Raw genomic sequence first — 23,261 nt, 5'->3', positions numbered from 1 at the left:
TCTAACCTCAGTACACAAGAAGTTACAACTCCACACTTGTTTCTCTTTATTAAACCCTAGACTAGTTCCTTTTATTTCACAAAGCCACACATCATCGGCTGGTGTGGGGCCTGCAAAGAACAGCAGTGTGAAACTTCTGCTAAGATTCAATGTGACAGCACCAAGATGGAAAGCTGCATTTAACTGTAGGGCCCCTGACAGTACCATCAACTCCCAAGAGTTTGGAAATCAGCACCAGGGAAACCCGAAGACAGATGAAAACCATTTCATGCTCAAAGGACTTTTCTAATCTGGAGACTGTCAGAGTATATTCAAGCGCACATTCAATTATATTACAATAGTCACATTTAATTAACTTCAGACCCAATAGTCCAAAATGACATTCAACCCTCTTAGTTCTATAAAAAGTTCAGAATTAATCATGCCGAGCTTTTCCAACAGGGCCAGATTTCATTGAGATGGTAAATTGTTACTCTGACTTTGTGTGAAAAACAAGAGTAGGAAATGAAACAAGCACAGAGTGGTAACTGACCCTCAGTTGGTGGGGGATGGGGAGTGTCAGCATTTCAAACTGGTGAATTGCGGGGAAATCATCCAAATGCAACTAGGTAAAAAAGGGGCAGAACACAAGCTCTAACCGTCGGACACCAGGGTGGGGAATAGTGCACAGCCTGCTGCATTATGGTATTTAAAGAACTGTATGCAAGGACATCTGTGAATTGTTAATGGATCAAATCAAACACCAGATTGGGGAATGAATGAAGTTAAAACCATCACAATAGAATTGACAATTTTTTGAGATGCCAGACTTATTATAGGCAGTAATAATATCATCAAATTTTGTTAACCCTCAGCAAGTCATGCAGCATCTGTGGAAGCATTTGGACCCTTCGTCAGAAGTTCTGTTGGAAGGTCCTGGACTTGAAATGTTGACTCAGTTTCTCTTTCCACAGATGCTACCTGACCTGCTGAGTGTTTCCAGCATTTATTTCAGCTTTTTGGCATCTGAAGAAATATTTTTCATTTGTTCTTCATGATAGAAGCTACCAAGAGGCTTCCTATTGCAGCAGAAATGTCTCTACATAGCATCTACATTTGAGTTTTTATTCACAAGAGGTCACAAACCTCAAAGGGCTCTGGGGTAGTATTTCCACAGCTTCATGCCTGTATCTAACGTAAGCACAATGGAAATGGACGTCAATTCCTGGCATTCCAATTTCAGATAGTAGGAGATTGCGAGAATCTTTACAAGTGTCCGTGATTATCTCCAGTGATAGGCAGCAAACCAATAGCAAAGACTCTCTGCATGAAGCAGGAAATCATGTTAACCTATACCAATAATAGAATGAAAAATGACTGAGTTATAAAGACTGAATATTGCGGAGTCACAGACAATACTAGAACAGCTGCTGCCTCAGAACTCCAGGGACCAGGGTGCAAACTCAATCCTGACCTCAGGTGCTTTCTGTACGGAGTTTGCACATTCCCCCTGTGACTGTGTGCTCTAATTTTCTCCCTCATGTGTGGGCTGAGCTAGTGCACAGAACATGGAACAATACAGCTTGGGAACAGACCCCTTGGCTCACAATGTCTGTGCCGACCATGATCATAGTCTAAATTAACCTCATCACCCTGCACATGAACCATATCCCTCCATTCCCTGCTTGACTGTGTGTCTGGCTAAATGCCTCTTAAGCATTGCTATTATATCTGGTCCTCCCATCTACCTAGGCATCACTCTCCAGGCCCCTACCAAAACACACACCTCACAGCCTTTAAATTTCCCCCTCTCACCTTAATCCTAGTTGTTTGATATTTCCACTCTGGGGGAAATAGACTCTTGACCATCTACCCTCTCAATATTATAAACTTCTATCAGGTCTCCAGAGTTTTCCCAACCTCGACTCACAGGTAATCCGCTCTAATGCCGGTAAACTTCTTTTGCACCTTTTCCCAAGCCTCCACATTCTCCCTGTAATGGAGTGACTGGAACTGTACACAATACCCCAAAGTTTTATATAGCTGCAGGCAGGTTAACTAATCACAGTAAATTGTCCCTGGTGCACAGGTGAATTGTAGGATCTGGAGGAACTGATGAAAGATGTGGGAAAACGAAATGTAAATCGAATGGAACTAATGCAGGGGCTTTATAAGCGGGTGCTTGATGAGCAGTGTGGAGTAGGTGAACTATGGGATATGTCCGTATGCTGTCAGACTCTATGCCACTTCCATTCTGTGTGAGACGATACTCAGCAGCAGATGATATCAACTCTGATTGGCTGCAAGTTTCATTCCTGAAGGGTGTCACCACATAAAACTTAAATCTCCTTCTAAATGTTTATAACTAACAAACAAAATTATTGAAAGAAGGAAGATAAACACGAATGTTGTTGAAATATGACACCTTACCTAAGATCGTAGGACATAGGAACAGAATTGGATCATTTGGCCCATTGAGTCTGCACTGCCATTCCATGATGGCTGATTTATTTTCCCTCTCAACCCCATTCTCCTGCCTTCTTCCTAGACACTTGGAACAATATGTGGGATATTAATCCTTGGTGCTTCGGAATTACAATTCGATCCTGACAAGGGGACAACTAATATCAATGCCAGCTCATTTAACTTGTCCCACAGTCCATATTTCCCCTTTCCTCATGACATAAAAGAAAGCCAGAAGTTGATTCTCATTAATCCTGCTCTCATTAACCCAATTCTTAGCCATCCCCTCGGATCCCGCCTCTCATCCATCACACTAGGGGGCAGTTTACTGAACCTACCAATCACAGGTCTTTGAGATGTGGGAGGAAACCAAAGAACCCAGGGGAGATCCACATGGTCACGGGGAGAACCTGCAAACTCCACGCAGACAGCAGCAGAAGTCAGGATTGAACTGGGTCCCTGAAACTGTGAAGCAACAGCTTTATCATCTGTGCTACTCTGCTGCCCCAGGGTAGAGGATCACTGGTTCCATCTACCCACTGCCTTTCCCCACTTAGACTAAGCATCTACAAAACAGATACCACAACCACTGCCTTACAAGTGTCACAACTCATCAAGCAAGGCTTCCATTGTCATACACATGAAGGGGAAATTAGATTTCAACACTAAACACCAGTGGTCTGCTGTGAACTGCACTACATCTGTCATCTTGATAAAGCAAATTTAGATTATGTTTAAATCAAGACTTCAAATACAAGTCCTGGTTAATCATTCATTGAAAAAAAATCAAACCAAAGAAAACATACTGTACATTAAGCAAAGTGTTTGGATTTCTAAAGCATCCTGCTGTCTCCCCAGGGAAACATTTGGTGGTGAATTACTTCCACTGATGTATAGAGCATCAAAAGCCAGGGAACAGGAAACAATGAATAATTGAATTCAGTGAAGAAAGGAATGCACATCTATTCACCGAACCTCCAGTTCCTCTTGCCCAGTGTCATTAACTCCACCGCAGGTCAATGTGGCAGCTTGTGTCCAAACATTTATCTGCAAAATATAAGCAGTCAGCAGGGACCTCAGACCCCAGTGACCTTGCAGATTGTGTGCTTGCATCAGGATTTTGATCATCAGATGGCAAGTGGGTGTTTCTTGGTTAAAAGGAAGAATATAGAGTCACAATAGTAAAAAAATGGCCCCTTTACCCCACTGGCCCTGCTGAGCGCTTTGGCAATCACTTGTTTATTAAGTACCTTCTAAATGCCACCACCTCCCTTGGCAGCATCGTCCAGACAGCAACCATTCTCTGTGTAGGAAACATACCCCTAACCTCCCTCCTTTCCTCCCACCTTGTGCCACAGACACAACATTTTCTGCAGATGTTATAAATCCAGAGAAACACAGACAAAATGCTGGGCAAACTCAGCAAGCCAGGCAGCATCTATAAAGAAATAAACTGTTGGCATTTCAGGGTGAGACTGTAAAAAGGGATGCAGGTACCAGAATAAGAAAGTGAAGGAGGGAGAAGAGGTGACTGGGTGAGGGGGAAGGTAGGTGGGTGGGTAGGGGAGGGGGAATAATGTAAGAAGCCAGGTGATAGGTAGGAGTACTAATTTAATAAGAAAGGACACTAGGCCTTTGATCAGGAGGTAGCAAAGCAGAGGAAGGCGATGGGCAGGTCATGAGAGTGGGGGAAGGAGATAAGAAGGGATGAGAGGGTAACCAGAATGAGGAACGAAAAAAAGAAAGGGGACAAAGGAAAAAAAGGGGAGGTGATGGGGAATTATGCCCAGGAGATAGAGAAATTGCTCTTCACGTCATCAGTTTGGGGGCTACCCAGATTGAACATGAGGTGTTGCTTCCTCAACCTGAGTTTGGCTTTATCGTGACAGTAGAAGAGGCCATGGACAGGTATATCAATATGGGCAATACATACAAAATGCTGGAGGAACTCAGCAGGTCAGGCAGCACCTATAGAACAGAATATAGCCCGAGACCCTTCTTCAGGGCTGGAAAGGAAGGGAGAAATGCCAGAATAAAAAGGTGGAGGGAGGGAAAGAAGGATACCTAGGAGGTGATAGATGAAGCCAGGTAAGTGCGAAAGGTAAAGGGCTGGAGAGGAAGGAATATGGGAATAGGCAATTGAATTGAAGTGTATTGCCAACGGGAGATCCTGCCTTTTGCAACAACAGAGCGAAGGTGCTCGAAGAGAGGTCCTCGACTCTGCATGGGTTTCACTCATCTAGTGGAGATCACACCAGGAACACTTTCCCATCACCTCTGGTCCCCTACTTCCCTCCCTTTCTCCAATGGTCCACCGTCCTCTCTTAGTAGATACCTTCTTTTCAGCCCTTTACCTCCTCCACCTGTCATCCCTCAGCTTCAACATGCTCTCTCTCTCACCCACTCAACTCCTCACATGGTCTCACCTATCACCTGCCAGCTTGTACTCCATTCCCTACCCCACCTTTATATTTTGGATTTTGCCTCCTTTTTTCAGTCCTGATGAAGGGTATCAGCCTGTTAATTAATTATTCCTCTCTATAGATGCTGCCAGACTTACTGAGTTCCACCAGAATTTTGTGTGAGCTGTTAAACTATGCCCCTTTGTTTTTGATCCCCTACCATATGAAAGAGCTTCAGACTCTCTAACTTTTGTATGTTCCTCATAATTTTATATACTTCTATCAGGTCATCCTCTGGTCCTGGGTAAACAAGCCTAGCCTAATTTCTCCCCATAACTGAAGTCCTCCAATACAGCAACATCCTGGTGTATCTCCTTTACATCCTAAGAATATAATTTGATCCTTGTTTCACTTCTTTCAGTCTACAGGATCAGAGCAGATAGGACCTGTGTGTTAGTTTATATCTGTAATCTCTGTAGCCATGCTGGCAAAAAACGATTTTCCACTGCCCATTTTGGAAAGTAAATTTAATGATATGGCTGAGCTGACAAAACGTAACACTAAACTGGTTGCTAGACACCCAAAGATTGCTGCATCTGCCAGAGTATACATTGCAATTGCCTCATACTAAGCAATTTCCATTGGTATTATGGGTAATAAATTAGAAAGTGACTGGGTTGGGTATGTTTAGTTTATCGAGTATAAAATATCATGTTACATTAATATCAAGTTTTTGTACTTAAGGGAAATTTACCCATTTGTTTATTTAATAAAATAGTTCCTTTTCACTCTAAAAGTTAACAGGAGAAAGAGAGCTCATGGTTCCACTCTGCAGGTGTCCGTCTTTGTTGAACATTAAAACTCATTCCCTAATAGCGCAGCTTCAAATATTTATTCAGCTTTCCCTCTGACTGCATTACACCCTTTGGAAAACACCTGCTGCATATCAAACTTGCGGTTCAATCCAGTCAAAGCTTTAATTAAGAACTTTATTATTGACTGCCTTACCCAAGAAATCCTGCTAAGGAAAAAATTAAAATGTTTTAATTCTTCTCATAGCTCTCAACTCCAGTCGATAAGTAGCTTGTAGTATCCTTGGTATTTTTCCCAGGTGGTAGTGAGCAATACCAGAGGAGATCCATTTAAGGTAAATGGACAAAAGTTTAAGGAGAGATATCGGAGGTAGTTCTTTTTTTACACTGAAAGCATTAGGTTCCTGGAATACATTACAGGGATGGTGGTAAACATAGAAACATAGAAAATAAGTGCAGAAGTAGGTCATTCGGCCCTTCGAGCCTGCACCGCCATTCAGTATGATCATGGCTGATCATCCAACTCAGAACCCTGTACCAGCCTTCCCTCCATATCCCCTGATTCCTTTAGCCACAAGGGCCATATCTAACTCCCTCTTAAATACAGCCAATGAACTGGCCTCAACTGTTTCCTGTGGCAGAGAATTCCACAGATTCACCACTCTCTGTGTGAAGAAGTTTTTTCTAATCTCGGTCCTAAAAGGCTTCCCTTTTATCCTCAAACTGTGACCCCTCGTTCTGGACTTCCTCAACATCGGAACAATCTTCCTGCATCTAGCCTGTCCAATCCCTTTAGGATTTTATACGTTTCAATAAGATCCCCCCTCAATCTTCTAAATTCCAACGAGTATAAGCCTAGTCGATCCAGTCTTTCATCATATGAAAGTCCTGCCATCCCAGGAATCAATCTGGTGAACTTTCTTTGTACTCCCTCTATGGCAAGGATGTCTTTCCTCAGATTAGGGGACCAAAACTTCACACGATACTCCAGGTGTGGTCTCACCAAGGCCTTGTACAACTGCAGTAGTACCTCCCTGCTCCTGTACTCGAATCCTCTCGCTATAAATGCCAGCATACCATTCACCTTTTTCACTGCCTGCTGTACCTGCATGCCCACTTTCAATGACTGGTGTACAATGACACCCAGGTATCATTGCACCTCCCCTTTTCCTAATCGGCCACCATTCAAATAATAATCTGTTTTCCTGTTTTTGCCACCAAAGTGGATAACCTCACATTTACCCACATTAAGTCGCATCTGCCATGAATTTGCCCACTCACCCAACCTATCCAAGTCACCCTGCATCCTCTTAGCATCCTCCTCACAGCTAACACTGCCGCCCAGCTTCGTGTCATCCGCAAACTTGGAGATGCTGCATTTAATTCCCTCATCTAAGTCATTTATATTGTTAACAACTGGGGTCCCAGCAGTGAGCCTTGCAGTACCCCACTAGTCACTGCCTGCCATTCTGAAAAGGTCCCGTTCATTCCCACTCTTTGCTTCCTGTCTGCCAACCAATTCTCTATCCACGTCAATACCTTACCCCCAATACCGTGTGCTTTAAGTTTGCACACTAATCTCCTGTGTGGGACCTTGTCAAAAGCCTTTTGAAAATCCAAATATACCACATCCACTGGTTCTCCCCTATCCACTCTACTAGTTACATCCTCAAAAAATTCTATGAATTCATCAGACATGATTTTCCTTTCACAAATCCATGCTGACTTTGTCCGATGACTTCACCACTTTCCAAATGTGCTGTTATCACATCTTTGATAACTGACTCTAGCATTTTCCCCACCACCGATGTTAGGCTAACTGGTTTATAATTCCCCGGTTTCTCTCTCCCTCCTTTTTTAAAAAGCGAGGTTACATTAGCCACCCTCCAATCCTCAGGAACTAGTCCAGAATCTAAATACAATAGAGACGTACAAGAGACTCATAGATAGGCATGTAGATTTAACAAAATTGGAGGGTTATGGGCTGTGTAGAAGGGATTGATTGTAGAGTAGATTCATTCAGGTTGACATATTGTGGGCTGAAGGTTCCATACTGTGCCGTACTGTTCGATGTTCTGTGTCCATGTTCCATTGTATGGGCACCCTTGTCTAATTATTGGTGTGCAATATTGATTGGAGAGTTGGGAGGGGTGTTATTTTTAAGCCAGACATTAAGCCAGGGATGTTTTGGGTCCTTAGGAGAAATATCTCTACATCAATGAATTCCATATATCCCATGCTGGTAATGCCTGCTTCCGCTGCTGAGAAATAAGTTGAACAAGGATCTGTAGTCTAGGCTTCACGATGCTATGCTGCTGTCTTCCCCAGCAAGGGCAAATGTGTGAGATTGTGTAGTACTGGAGCATACCATGGGGATGTCTCCACACCTTGATAAGGGCAATAACATTTCATCTTAAGGACACCAATTCACCCTGAGTCTCTTGCAGCTGCTCTGAGCTGCTGTCTGCTGCCATAGGAGGTAAAGGTAGTAATCCAATCGCAAACAAGAGAAAATCTGCAGATGCTAGAAATCTGAGCAACACACACAAAATGCTGGAGAAGCTCAGCAGGCCAGGCAGCATCTATGGAAAAGAGTACAGTCGATGCTTCAGACCGAGACCCTTCATCATGACTGGAGAAATAAAATAAAATGACTTAGAGTCAGAAGGGAGGGGAGGAAGAAACACAAGGTGATTGGTGACACTGCAAGGGGGAGGGATGAAATAAATAGCTGGGAAGTTGATTGGTGAAAGAGATACAGGGCTGGAGAAGGGGGAATCTGATAGGAGAGGACAGAAGGCCATGGGAAAAAAGGGGGGAGGAGCAGCAGAGGAAGGTAATAGGCAAGCAAGGAGATAAGGTGAGAGAGGGATGAGGGGATGGGGAATGGTGAAGGGGGGAGGGGTGCCATTACTAGAAGTTCAAGAAATCGATGTTCATGCCATCAGGTTGGAGGCTACCCAGATAGAATATAATGTGTTGTTCCTCCAACCTGAGTGTGGCCTCATCACAACAGTAGAGGAGACCATAGATAGACATATTGGAATGGGAATGGGAAGTGGAATTGAAATGGGTAGCCACTGGGAGATACAGCTTTTTCTGGCGATGGAGCATAGGCGCTTGGTGAAGCAGTCTCCCAATCTACATCGGGTCTCACCAATATACAGGAGGCCACACCAGGAGCACCAGACACAGTATATGACTCCAGCAGATTCACAGGTGAAGTGTTGCCTCACCTGGAAGGGCTGTTTGGGGCCCTGAACGGTAGTGAGGCAGGAGGTGTAGAGGCAAGAGTAGCAGTTGTTCTGTTTGCAAGGATAAGTGCCAGGAGGGGGATCAGTGGGGAGGGTCGAATGGACAAGGGAGTCACATAGGCAGCAATCCCTTTGGAAAGCAGAAGGTGGGGGAGGGTAAAATGTGCTTGGTGGCAGCTCCCCGCTGGAGATGGCGGAAGTTCCAGAGAATTATGTGCTGGACGCTGAGGCTGGTGGGGTTGAAGGTGAGGACAAGAGGAACCCTAACCCTGGTAGGGTGGCGGCAGGATGGGGTGAGAGCAGACGTGCATGAAATGGAAGAGATATGGGTGAGGATAGAGTTGATGGTGGAGGAAGGGAAGCCCCTTTCTTTGAAGAAGGAGGAGGACATCTTCATTGTTCTGGAATGAGAAGTCTCATCCTGAGAGCAGATGCAGCAGAGATGGAGACAGAGGAATTGAGAGAAGGGGATGGTGTTTTTAGAGGTAACAGGATGGGAATAGGCATAGTCCAGGTAGCTGTGACTATAATGGAAATCTGTAGATAAGCTGATAAGTAGTAAAGGTAGGCCTTGTCTCCCACAGTCCAGCCCTCAGGATGTGAGCAAGCAAGTATGGCCTCCCTCAGCAGATGTACCTCTGGATACCATGGAACTAACTCCTCTGCTGATCCATCATAGTCTGTACATTGAGCAAGTGAAAGCCTTTTCTAATGACAGAAAGTTTTGATTTATTAACTAGAGCCTTTGTGTTCAGTCAGTACCCACCTGCGTTCAGTGGAGACCTGCACTGTTGGTAAGTTCCGGTGCCTAGGCAGCACAATATTATCAGAGCAGATCAGTCATCTCCCTGTGCCTTGGAAGTCTTGCAGAGCAGCAGAGTTCAGGTGGGGAGAATGACGGGTATCTGTAGCAGCCACACAGAAGGATTCAGCAGCAAGGAAATTGGGTCCTCATGAGCCCAGCTTCCACCAAGAGAACAAAGTAGGCACGAGGGCATAGTTGGAGGTCATTAAGGAGAAGTCACTGATCTCAGTGACTAGAGCCTTAGTGAACCTGGGCATGTTTGTTAGGCCAGGAAATGGTGTTTTGCTTCCTCTGCCGAGGTCCTCACCCCATAATAAGTGGCCAGCCATGGCCATTACTAAAACCTGAGTAATGGAGAACTGCCAGTGATGTCACTACAGAATGAGTCAAAAGTTGAAGATGGGTAAGGTATGAATAGTGACCCATTAGCTGTCCTGAAGGGCAAATATTGGGTAGCTGGAAATGCCCATCCAATTCCACAATTTCAATTTACTTAAGGCAAAATTGAATTTCTGTCACATTCTACTGAAAATGGTCAGGTTTGTAGGCATAATGGATACTAGTGACAGACAGCGAGGGAAGTGAAGAAATACTAAATTGGTACTTTATATCCATTTCAAAACAGAAAAAATGCACAATTATTGAATGAAGCAAGTAAGGATTAATTCTGGCTGCTAACCTAATAAATATTGCTGGCATTTATACAGCCTCAATGCTGGGCTGTGTAAGATGATTTCAGACTCAAGAACTGCATTATATTCTTGGCATTAAAACTATCGACACCACTGGTAGCATTCTCTGCATTGCCTCTAAATTATGGGGTGAGGAAAGGCAGGCAGAGGGAGAGAGAGAGAGAGAGAGAATCAAAGCCAGAATTTTACTAATTCTGTCACAATGCTTCCAGTGCACACTGAAGATTAGCTCCCAAAACCTTTCCACTGACTGAGTATTCTATCAATAAGAGCTGAATCTTCTTATTTTCACCAAGAGTTGATTTTAAAAGGTAAAGATCTCTGCGAATATAAAGGAAACTCTAATAAACTTCAGCGTTATAAAGCTATTCAGCTTTTGGCCTACTGAGCCGACAGAAAGCATCAAACATCCATTCCTCTAACTCCATTGTATTCTATTGACATCCTCATCAACTCTCCCCAGCAAGGGCTGGTCGGTTTTATAAATATTATCCATGCCTTTTAAAACTCAGCAGTATAGAGACAAATCTACCATCGTTGCCTTTCCTGTCATTCACACAGAGTAACACAGCATGGAAAAAGGTCTCTTGGCTCATCAAGTCCAATCAAGCACCCATCTTGTGGCAATCTGTGACTAACCCCATTTTATTCTCTCCGCATTCCCACCAACTCCCCCAGATCCATCCACTCAATGACACATCACGGGCAATTTACAGTGGACAATGATCTACTAACCTGAAAGATTTTGGGACAAGGAAACTAGAGCACCCAGAGCAAACTCATTAGGAGAGCATGTACGTTTGATACAGAAAGTGTCAGAGGTTAAAGTTGAATATGGGTCACTGGAGCTTTGAGGCAGCAACTCTACCAGTTGTGATACTGTGCTAAGGATGCCTGCACTAAGATGCCTTCTCTTGACTTGGCCTGCTAACTTGGGTATTCTACCATGTACAAAGTGTAAGTCATTGTGCATGATCTGCCATGTGGGGAACAGATCATGGGGATTGGGGAAAGGATTGCTAGTGGGTGTGGGAGAACCAAGCAGGTCCAGAGAGATGATTGGAAATGGTGAGGTGGTCAAGCAGTGACCACGATTTTGGCATTAATAGGTGGGGGGGGGGTGGATGGTAAGAGATCTCCGCTGGTGAAAATGAAAGAAACCACCTACCTGGAGGAAGGTGGGATCTGCTGGATTCTCTGGGCAAGCTCTGACTCTGTAACTCATGCCGAAGCAGGTCCTGTCCCTCTGGCCAAGGTCTGCATCAGCGCACGACAGAATTTTGAGCTTGCAATGATGCTGTACACTAGGTGATATCACTGTATGTATATGAAAGCTGTTCTGGGCTAGTGTATCTGGCACACAGATTTGCAGTTAACAACTTTTAGCTCTTAGCTTTCTGAAAGTGGTCTCCAAGGACAAAGATTTGAGCAGCTCTGAATTACACCATGTCTCCTCATCTACCCAATCTAATTAAAATCTCCTTGTCTTTTAAAAGGGGTCCTGACTTCCAAAATGCTTTCTGATTCTCACCCCAACCCCTCTAAATGTCAGACTCTATTTTAAGAGTGTTCCTCCTTGATTCACACACTGGAGGTCACCAATTTCTTTGTACTTATTCTATGGAAATTCTGAACCATGGTCAGATCCTCAATAAGCGAGAATGTCCTCCTCTTATTTCACTTAGTCCCTTGCCTCATTAATTCGGGAAAATAAACTTATTGATTGTTGTATTGTAGCTAGGAGAATGCATGTTCTGGCCCCACAGTGACAAGTGATAGCCAAGCCAACACACTTTCCACCTCCCTTTTAAGATGGTGGAACAGTCATTAGAATGGCATGATTGACACAATTTGGATAATGTTTCTTCTTGCCCTCAGAAGACATCAAGCCGACGTTTGAGTCTTTAGCGCCAGCAATCTCAATAGAAAGGTAATTGGTGGAGTAGCTTCCTCTCTAATGCATCAGCAGTCTCCAATGATCTTGTGCAAAAGATGGCTTCAAGATGACTTTCGTACAAATTCATCCAATCTGCAGAAAATTATTTCCTTTCCAATGGGCACAGGGCCGCCTCTCTCCCACAGGTAGACCCATATCTCTCAGAAGAAGATGCACAGATGCCTGGCACCCCCCCCCCCTTTAATGACAAGGATATAGTGGTGTCGTGCTTATGTTCCTGGGCAGACCTAGAGCTTTGCAGAGTTCAGATCCCACTGTTGCAGTTTTCAGAATATTATTTTGAAAGATGCAGAAATTTAACAAAATAATTTTGCAGGTATTGAAGTACTGACCATGAAGTTGTTGAGACAATTATCAAAAACCCTAACTAAATCACTGATATTGTTCAAAGAGGAAAATCTCCTGACCAGATTGACTCTGGCTAATAACACTGTGGTTCTATATTCCCATTAGTTAACGCTTCTGTGTCTTCTAAAATAAGTAAAGGCATCCGTTAGTCTTGTGAGACCATGGATCTGCGCCTGGAAAGTCTTCACTCTCCAGGGCACAGGCCTGGGCAAGGTTGTATGGAAGACCAGCAGCTGCCCATGCTGCAAGTCTCCCCTCTCCACAACACCAATGTTGTCCAAGGGAAGGGCATTAGGACCCATACAGCTTGGCACCAGTGTCATCGCAGAGCAATGTGTGATTAAGTGCCTTGCTCAAGGACACAACACGTTCCCTCGGCTGCCGTTCGAACTCACGACCTTCAGGTAGCTAGTCCAATGCCTCCTCAATAGATTTAATACTATATTGTAAAATGTATGTAATTTGGTCACCCACATGTTGTAGTAGTGCTTTGTCCCACAAGTAGAAGTTCTTTCATCAAGACCTTTTTTCCGTGTTTGCTAGTTCACGAAGCCAGCATTTTCTCTCCATTCCTAATTGCTGTTGAGAAGGTGATAACAAACAGTCCCCTTAAACCATTACAGCCCCTCGAGTGTAGGCTGTCCCAGAACGCTGTTGGAAAGGGAGACCCAAGACAAAGGAGTTCAGTAGCAATATAATGAGTCAACCATGATATGCAGGTTTTTCTTTATTTAATTTTACAGCCAGACTACTGAAACGCTTACAGAAAAAGGCCATACGTCAAACAGCATTTTTCTTCCCAGAAGGCAATAAGAATATACCTTTAGCTCCACTCTTGACTGGAGTGAAACGTTCAGACATCACAATGTTGATCACTCAAGAGGCAAACAAATGTCTCACAATTGAAACAATGTTAACTAGTTTCAAGAATTAGAAGCCCGGGAAGTCATAAATCAAATGACGATTAAACAGATCTGGAAAAACCTGTTTTTGGATAGAAGTGATTAGCCAGGCTTTATTGCTGCTGTGTGGTGTTTTGTAATTTTGCCACAGTTATTAACATCTCGATGACCCCAACCCCCCATCGAAAAAAATATCTAATCTAATCCTAACCCCTAAAGGACATTTGTTTAGAAGAAATCATTAAAAACTAATTCTCTCCAAATCCTTGGGATTAACCTGTCTAATGTCAGAGAAATTCCATTTCAGTTGGCAGACTAGTTTCTGTTACATGTCGAAGTCCCTTGGGAGTTCTGGGGGCTTGGTGGGGAACATGATGTTTGAATACACACAGCAGTAAGAACTATTTACAAGCCACTTCATCTAACACAGAAAAAAACTTTCAACAAAATGCATCCATCAAGTTATTTTAACACTTCCCTTGTTTGGCAACTGCAAGGCAAATTAAACGAAAAAAGCAAGATTCAAATCTATTTAGTCACATTCTTTTATTCCCATCTGAAACATTAAGCATTGTGCTTAATTGCCTTTCTGATCAGTAAACATAAAATGATGATAGAGTGCATTGTTGACCATGTGGCCCGACATAATTCTTTAATCGTTTTCTGCAATGTGGACTTCAACTACTTTGCCCTTAGACAAGTGAAAATGTGACAAAGTGACTGTGTGAACTTTCATTTATCTTTCAAAGTGATTTACTTCTTTGATTGCAGAACGGGGCTGGATATCTGGTAATTAAACAAACGTATGAACTGTATCCACCTGTGCTGTGAAGAGCAAGCATGCCTAATTGTTAACCATTTATGTTGATCAGCAGATTAAACAAAAATACAGATGTATTCAGCCTGTACTTTACCACTTGTCTTTCTAATGCTCAGTTCTGTTTAAAATCTTGGCTGACTTAAAGGCAGGGTGAAAAGCAGTCGCAGCAAGAGCTCAACTGAAAGCTTTACTGTTCCATATCATTAACAGAACTCACTTTTTAACACAAATTTCAGGAGAAACTTTTTTTTATCCAGTGAATGGTTGGTATGGACTGTAGCTCCAAAATGAGTTATTAAACTACCCAACACTGTTGCTCTTAAGGGCAAACAAGGTCATACATGAGGTAGGACATAGAGAGCGTGGAGTCTGTCAACAAGACCACTCAAAAACTTCTATACATGTACCTGATTCTGAAGTGAGAGAGGCATAAATATCAGGAGGGAAGTGTGGAGCCAAATGGCTTGATTCTCTAGTGTGAACATATTGTCGTTCTCTGCAAAAGGTCAGTCGAGCAGCTTGAACCTCATTGTGAGAAAACATACTCGGTCCTAACTGTTTGCTTCTGCCCCAAGGGCTGGCAAGAGAAATAATCTACTTAAGAGTTCTACTGATCTGAAGTATTCATTGAGTTAGGGACTACATTAAGTTGCTGAAATGGATAAGAGTGAGATGCATGTCAGATAAAACCACTCTCCATCCACTTGATACCATTTTAGGCAGCTTCATTTTAAAAACTTTTAGCAACCAGCTGCTGCAATTTCTCAAAGACTCCTGATTCCAGCACTTTTGGAAGTACCACATTTTTAAGACTTAATTACATGATTAATAATTTGCAGCTGCCTTTCAAATCTGACTTCTTTTGGAAAGCTGATAAATATTACATGACCAAGCTTTCCATTTAGAAACCCTTTGCAACTCTTCATTCTGAAGAGTTTTACTGACTTTAATCCTTCTAAACAGCAATTGGATTTTCTCAGCAAGGATCAATAATTCTCCCAGGAGAGTTGATTTTACTCTTTTTTTAAGAAAAAGCAAGCCCCCAGTGTGCCAATGATCAAGCCAACCTTTCAACCTTAATCCTGGCTCAGTGATTGAAAGCACTTTGGATCCAGGATAGGTGTAAACAAAAAGGCTTGGGGAAAGAATTACAGACCTGCAGTGTAAAAATGCCAGCGCCGAAGGGAACAGAATTTTAAAGGGGCCACAGTCAGATGGAAAATCTCTTTCAAGGCAGCTTGCCAGTTCATAAATACTGAGACTTGTATTCTGACAACAGAATGGATCACCAGCATGTATCAGACATTTACAAAAATATACCACAAACGGCCACCACACTTTGACGTTCCTACATCAAGCCAAATGCGGATTACCCCAAGGGCTTGGATTGAGACAGAAAACTTCATGTCAGCAAGATTTTCTCACACAGAACTCATTATTGCAGAGTGACTGACACACTGCAGAGGGGCTCAGCCTCATTATCCATAAGGGACTTCTCAAATTAATTCCAACTGCACACTCTGCCGTGAATACATGAATCAAGACAAAGTTCATCAAAGAGTTAGGACATTAAAGTTAGTACTTCAGAGAGGGGTGCGAGTGCAGAAAGGGCTGCCAGTGGAATTGGTAGATGCCAGTCCGAATGTAACATTTTAGAGAAGTTTGGATAGGCACATGAATTAGAGAAGTATGGAGAGCTATGGTCTGGATGTTGGTACATGCTACTAGACAGAAAACCAGGCTGGCAAGGCGTAGATGGGATGAAGGGCCTGTTTCTGTGCTGTAGTTCACTATAACTCTACATGTATATGTGATCCACTGCTTGTTTGCCAGTGTGGGCAATCAGAAACAAGATCTGCAGAGACACTGTGGGCTAATCAACACCTCTTGCTACGTACACCAGTCCAAGGACTCTTTGGTCCCCTTCTCTTGGCTTTTTACATCACCATCTTTTCTTCCCTTGATGGTGCGAAATGGTTTTCTATTTCAAAATCTCACAAGATGCATACTAGCTAAATCCCTGCTGCTATAGAAACACAATGGCACCAAGCTACAGTATCTGTGACCTGCAGCCATGTTTTCCACCTGAATGCACCTTCTCAGTAAAATTGAGCAAAGGGCAATACAACCATAGCCCGACTGTCACGGGAAAAAATGGAGTATATCACCAAGGAGGTCTCACTCTGGAGTAATTGGTCGGGTCCAGACTAGGGGTTACAGCATCTTTGCACATTAAACTTGGCCAGCAGCTTGGTTTGAGCTGCAAAATTCGACATACTGTCAATTAATACAAAAAAGACCAAAGAAAGACGAGTAGCAAAATGATAGACAAACTTAGTGCAGCTCAAAACAGGAAGGCAGCGTCTACCCAAGTATAAGAGTGTTAACCTCCAGATTATTGTGGCACAGAGTGCGAGTTCAGCCTTCATGAGGGAGGGGTTGAAGTCGCAGCCAGTAGGGAGATTAGAAGTTCTGACCAAGTTTCAGAGACGAAGGATTACAAATTGCAATTGCAATACTTCCAGTCTTGGCTGTGGCATCACATGAAGAGGTTCAGCATTCTCTATTCACTTGGTCTAACATACTTCTGTACATTATCCAACTGGGAAAGAAAAATCTTGAAAATTGCTGAAAATTCAAGTTTGCAGTTCAAGGAGCTTTTAAAGAACTTCAACAGTTTCTCGGTGAAAGGGGGGCAGGTTTTGCCAAAATACACTCCAACCCATTGCAGTTATATCACACAATAAGCTCCCAACTTGAAAATTGGAAACATTTACTCATCCTACATATGTAGTTCAGCCAGTCACAATTAGAATTAGTTCTCTGGTCCTAAGTATCTGGAAGATTACCATTAATGGCCTACAAAAGAATTTCTTGTGCTTTCTACACATCTGATTCCCACCACCTCTGAGGGAAACATAATTTAAACAACGTGCCCTTCTTGAAACACCCGGCCATCAGCATGACCCCAAAGACTCAAAAGAAAGATTGTCAATCGCAAGCAGTACAAAATTGATAAATTACAACATGCAAAGGATAGATGTAACTGAGCTCAAGCTCCAGTCCGCAAATTTGAAAAGAATTACAGCCATTTTGTGTACCAAATAATTTCATCTGGTGCCAACGACAGGGAGGTAATGGATACTCTGCACTGCTTCAAAGCTGTAGAGTTTATTTTCCTCTTGAAAGTACTTCAATGTCCAGTAATTTAGAGATGCTATGTGATGCAAGAAGCAACAAATTAATCCCTAAATTAAGTGCCATCAATTGCAACATTGCCAGCACAGTTATCTTTGTAGTTTGGCTCCCAACACCATATTATAAAGATGTTAAACTCAGCAACACATGTTCCACCACAAAACTGTTGGACTGACTGTGCCGTGCTGTAAACTCCTGTAAAGTATTCAAATAAACCAACTCTCCACCATGGTTGGAACGCTAAGGCAATTTAAGTGAAGGGTTTAAGATTACATTCAGTGGTGGAGGGAGGTGAGAAGGGGATGAGAAGAGCCTGGCACACACTTTGATGCAAATTATGCAGCAGTTCGGTTCTGCTTCAATCCAGTTCCAACTTGCATCCTTTTGTAAACTGGAAGCACTGCTTTAGCTGTCCAGCACATCCCCAAACAACCTAATACAGTTAGCAAGTTAATTCTTCTGCATTTTCCTCGTGTGACAAATGCAAAACTTTAATGAGGATTTATAAGATATTGCAAAAACTTTTCAAATATCAGTGGATTCCATATTCACATTTCAGTATGAGCGCTTTAAACACTCGGAAATCAGTAAACGTGGTGGAGAATTTAGGATTCCTGAGAGCTGTTTATGCATTTATCTCTTTTTAATAACAAGCTCCCAATGACAGCTATGCATTTGTAAGGTTAAGGATGCCCACAGAGATTTAAAACAACAAGGTGTCAAAACCTGCTTTACTCAAACGCCTCCAAATGACCCAAATTCAATACTTAAAGAGCAATTTTGTCCACCCCCTCAGCTGAACAAGGGGGAAAAATGTACGTCAACGATTTAAAATGTTCCCCAGTCTTTAATTAATCACAGGTCCCTGAGCTTAGTTTGACATAAAGTGTTATTTTAAAGCAGCCTGTTCAGAGTTGCTCACTAAATTAATTGTGACATCCACATATGTTATTACAGTTTACGCCCTTGGTGAAAAGACCATAACTTTACATTTTTAAAAAGTGCAAGCTGTAGCGTTTCTCAGCACAATGGGAGATCTTCTCTTAAGTTAAAACAAAGCCAAAATACTCTCAATCACATTCCTCAACAGTAGAAGAAGGGAACACAATTATATTCTGCTCTATAACAGTGACAGCACTAAAGAAGTGCTTCTTATGCTGCAAATTGTTCTAGGTATCCTGATATTGTGAAATATACAATTTAAAACCAAATCCGTTTGTCTAGAAATAAGTTACGTCATGTATCCCTGCAGTAAAAATTGCTCCAGTTTCAGCTTTCCACCACACATAGTCATCCTTGGCCATTGGCAATGACACCACTGAGAGGTACAGTATACACCAGTGCAGAGGTAGAAGATAGAATGAGAGACTCCTGTTGCTCACCATCCACTGCATACAGAAATTTAGTGCACACACTTTGTCACAATGTAAAATGATTTGCCACTGACACTTCTGGGAGGGCAAGCTAACTTTTGAAGAGGGAAGGAAGAAAATAAGCAAGAATGGTAAACACAAGGAATTTCTGCAGATGCTGGTTCCCGAGCAACACACACAAAATGCTGGAGGAACTCAGCAGGTCAGGCAGCATCTACAGAGAAGAATTAACAGTCTGAGACTTTCACCAGGACAGGGAAGGAAGGGGGCAGAAGCCAGAATAAGAAGGTGGGGGGGATGGGAAGGAGTACAAGCTGGCAGGTGATAGGTGAAACCAGGTGAGGGAGAAGGTGGGTGGGTTGGCGAGGGTGAGGTGTGAAGTAAGAAGCTGGGAGGTGATAGGTTGAAGAGTAAAGCGATGAAGAAGAAGGAATCTTATAAGGAGAGGACAGTGGACCATGGAAGAAAGGGAAGAAGGAGGAGCACCAGAGGGAGCTGAGGGGCAGATAAGGGGAAGAGAAAGGATGAGAGGGGAGCCAGAAAGGGAAATGGAAAAAGAGAGAAGGGGGAACGGAAGAAAGATTACTGGAAGCTAGAGGAATTGATGTTCATTCTGTCAGATTGGAGGCTACCCAGACAGAATATGAGGTGTCTCTCCTCCAACCTGAGTGCAGCCTGATTGTGGCAGTACAGGAGGCCAGGACTGATATGTCAGAACAGGAATGTGAAGTAGAACTGTAATGGGAAGCCACAAGGAAATACCACACTTTCTAGTGGATGAAGCAAAGGTGTTGAACGAAGCAGTTCCCAGTCTATGTCAGGTCTCACCGATGCATAGGGTTCTGCACCGAGAGCACCGGATACAGTAGATTACCTGGACAGACTACGGGTGAAGTGTCTCCTCACCTGGACGGACTGCTTTAGGCACTGAATGGTGCTGAGGGAGGAGGTGTAGCACTTGTCTTGCTTGCAGGGATAAGTGCTAGGAGGGAGATCAGTGGAGAGGGACAAATGGACAAGGGTTTCTTTTACAGTTTGCTAGTTGTCAAAGTAGTTTCAATACATGTTGGATTTATTAAAGTCTGCAAACTGGAGACAGTTTCTGCACAGGGAAGTTCTAAAGGCAAATTACTCACAGGCTTATAACTGGTTTCTGATTAGTGGAAGGTTGAATATTCTTCTCTAAGGAATGCAATGGGGTGACATAATGGTGTCAGTCGGTGGCTGAGGTAATTAGATAACTCTCTTAATTTAAAACAGCTGTATCTCGAGTCATCCATTTGAATGAAACCAAAGCCCAAAATCCGCATTTTCAGGAACCATTTCTCCTTTCCCTAACCCTGCCAGGTTAGATGTCTCCCAACTTCTCAATAACACCAAAGTCTGGAGCCATACCCAACCACTGATTGCCTGGGGCTGAGTCAGTTCACTGTGCTCGTTCTCCTTGGTCCTACTCTTGTCCCAGTCCCAATATTTACCCTCCAATTTGCGTCTGCATTTTAAACTTTTTCTCTCTCCTTCTCCCATCGATTTCTATACTCTCTAGTTTCTCCAAGATGCCTAGACCGGGAACCTTCTCTTGCCCTCTCAGTATCCCTTCCCTCCCCTGTCTCTTCAGGTTTTTCGTGATGATCCCACAGCCGGTGGGGAGGGGAGGTCTGGGCTGGGCCGTGGCTACCAGAACCCCAGTATACTGCAGATGTCTTTACCACAACCACGCCACGTCCCGGAAAGGGTCTGAGGCTGAAGTCCACTTCATCCAACGCCAGACCACTCTCGGGCTTCTGAAGCCCATCGAAGAGTTTACATGGAAGTGACAAGAAGCCACAGTACCGCCCAGCCCCAGCGGGTAAGGGGAGGAGGGGAAACAAGGTCCGCAGAACTCACTCCACCATTCAAGGCGCTGGAGGACCTCAGCGGATCAGACAGCATCTCTGGAGGAAAGGAACAGTCAGTGTTTCGGGCCGAGACCTTCCATCGCTACTGGAAAGGAAGAAGGCAGAGGCTAGAACAAAACGGAGGGGGCTCGAAACGTCTATTGTTAACTTCCCTCCCTAGATGCTGCGTGACCTGCTGAGATCCTCTATCATTGTGTCTGTGTTTTGCTCTAGACTTCCAGCATCTGCAGAATCGTGTGTCTTGTGTTCACACCACCATTCATACCCTCCTGTATCCTATCCCTATATCTCCAGTCACTCCTTTCCACACGCACATCCACTGAACGTCTCCATAACTTTCTTCCGATCTCATAACCCCAGCCTCCTTCCAAACAGCCCAGATCGTCCCGTCCGCCGAAAGACCGAAAGCGCCTCACATCCGATGTTCCCGGTCCTCTTTCCCCGTCTGATATCTCCCCCCGCGAGACTCTTCACCTAGATGTTCCCATCTAACGTTGAGCTAGCGTCCCATTTAACGCCATCTCAGCCAGTGCTTGCAAGTTAAATTGCCCCCATAAATGTTCCAACACTCTCGGATTGGGAAGAGAGGACAGGGCACAGCCATGGCTACCAGAGCCAGCATTAGAATAACACGGGCAACTACCCTGCATTGTAACGCCAGTGTTGGTAGAATAAGCTCGAACATCAGACCAGCAGTAATCTCCCTCCAAGTCCCTACTCGCCTGTTGAACCCATCCATACTGCCTACACTACCGACCCGCGGCGGTGTCCTTTCCCAGGGTCATGAACTTCCCGCTGCAGTCAACTACGAGAAGTTCTCGAATGAGATTTCGTGCACTGTACCCGCGAAAATCAAAACGTAAGCTCTTCCCCGAGTCACTTCTCCCCACTCGCTCACCTAACTAACTCCCATCCCTTCCGACAGGAACCCCTTCGAAAAACAGGGGGAGCGCTGCATTCCCAAGAGACAGCCCCCGTGAGAGAGAACTTCGCCTCGGACAGATTCCCACTCAGATTTTCAATCCCCAAAAGAGTCTAAACTCGCGTTCGAGTCCAGCAGCAAACAGTGTGATAATCTCGTCGACCACCGACTCCCTGATTTACTAAACCCCACACAATGTAATATCCCCCCGCTCTTCGAGATTTGAACATTCTTCATTTCTTTCGCACACAAAGCCATCCATGCCAATGCTGACTTACATGTAAGATAATGTGATGTCTTCCTCAGCTCCGACTCCCGGTGATCTCTCTCTTTCTTTCTCTCTCTCTCTCTCTCTCTCTCTCTCTCTTTCTATCTCTCCTCTGCTTCACTGTCTTAGTCTTTTGAAACTACTTGGAGCTGGTAAAACATTTACATTATCCCGGCAGCGACGTCACGCTCACGTGATAGAAACTTTACCTTTCAAAACAACGGGTTAACTTTGGTAAAAGCCCTGTCAGTAGCTAATTGCAGAATGTAGTCTCTTTGTTCTCGGCTTCCTTGCACCTTTTGATATTCTGACCACTGCACCGATCGATTATACGTCTGATCAGATCCCGTTTTCTCTTCTTTCTGTGATCCCGAATTAAAAATAATTACCCTTGGGGGTTAAGAGAGAGTCGTAATAGCGTGTGAAATACCTTAGCTTTCCGCTGGGGCACTAATAACAAGATTCCCCCAGAGTAACAAGACATGAACCAGTTTGGAGGACTTCAGGACTCGTAGGGTAATGGAATAGTGTGCATATTCTAGCACAAATGGTAAAGAGGAGCTAGAGCGGTCGCTGAACTCTCAAGCCTGCAACACCTTTCAAAGTAATCATCGCTGGTCTTCCCCATTCCTCACCTCCTCTTCTGTGTCAGTTCTCAATAGTCCTTAATTCTTCTTTCAAAAAATATATTTATTTTGTCTTAAAATATCTCCAATGATCTAGCCCACACATCTTTCTGGGGAAAGAAATTTCAGAGATCTGCCAGTCTACTCAGTTTTATAAGACTGTAATGATTATTGACCTCTGGTTCAGAGGTCCCTTGCCTTCTAAACTCAGTGGCTGACACTTTTAAGATCACGCGCAATTGTAAGTAAACTTCCATCTTACAGTTGTTCAAATTCTGGGTGTAAACCGGAGGTTCCCAATCTTTTTTATGCCATGATCCAATACTATTAAACAAGGGATTTGTGGAACCCAGGTTGAGAACTCCTGATGTAAATAAAAGTCAGTCTTCAGTTCTTAAAATGTAAAGGGAAAGCAGTAATCAGCTTGAAGTTAAAATAATTACTATATATAGAACAACTTGGCAAACAAACTCTGTAGACAGTAGGTTCTATACCTGTGAGAAGTAAGATTTTGTCACGGTTCCGACTGTTAATCCCTCATA

At 43.6% G+C, this 23,261-nt stretch overlaps 1 protein-coding gene across 2 annotated transcripts in view; it reads right to left on the bottom strand.

The window, feature by feature from the left end:
* Positions 1-22,452, bottom strand: part of mdka (midkine a) — an 81,751-nt gene extending 59,299 nt beyond the window's left edge. The window contains exon 1 of one of the 2 annotated variants that reach the window (XM_072273113.1): positions 22,303-22,452. Coding sequence is in view for 1 of the 2 variants with exons in the window: in XM_072273111.1 (XP_072129212.1) it covers positions 22,104-22,105 (2 nt within the window). In the remaining variant the exon portion in view is untranslated. Of the gene's footprint in view, positions 1-22,103; positions 22,247-22,302 lie in introns of those variants that run through there. The other variant, XM_072273111.1, reaches the window with a different exon arrangement.
* Between the last annotated feature and the right edge of the window lie 809 nt (positions 22,453-23,261).

This window comes from Mobula birostris, chromosome 11 (genome assembly GCF_030028105.1).
Source record: "Mobula birostris isolate sMobBir1 chromosome 11, sMobBir1.hap1, whole genome shotgun sequence".
Taxonomy (NCBI): Eukaryota; Metazoa; Chordata; class Chondrichthyes; order Myliobatiformes; family Myliobatidae; genus Mobula; species Mobula birostris.
The sequence above is the reverse complement of the archived record's forward strand: the minus strand, read 5'-3'. Positions and strand labels throughout refer to the sequence as shown.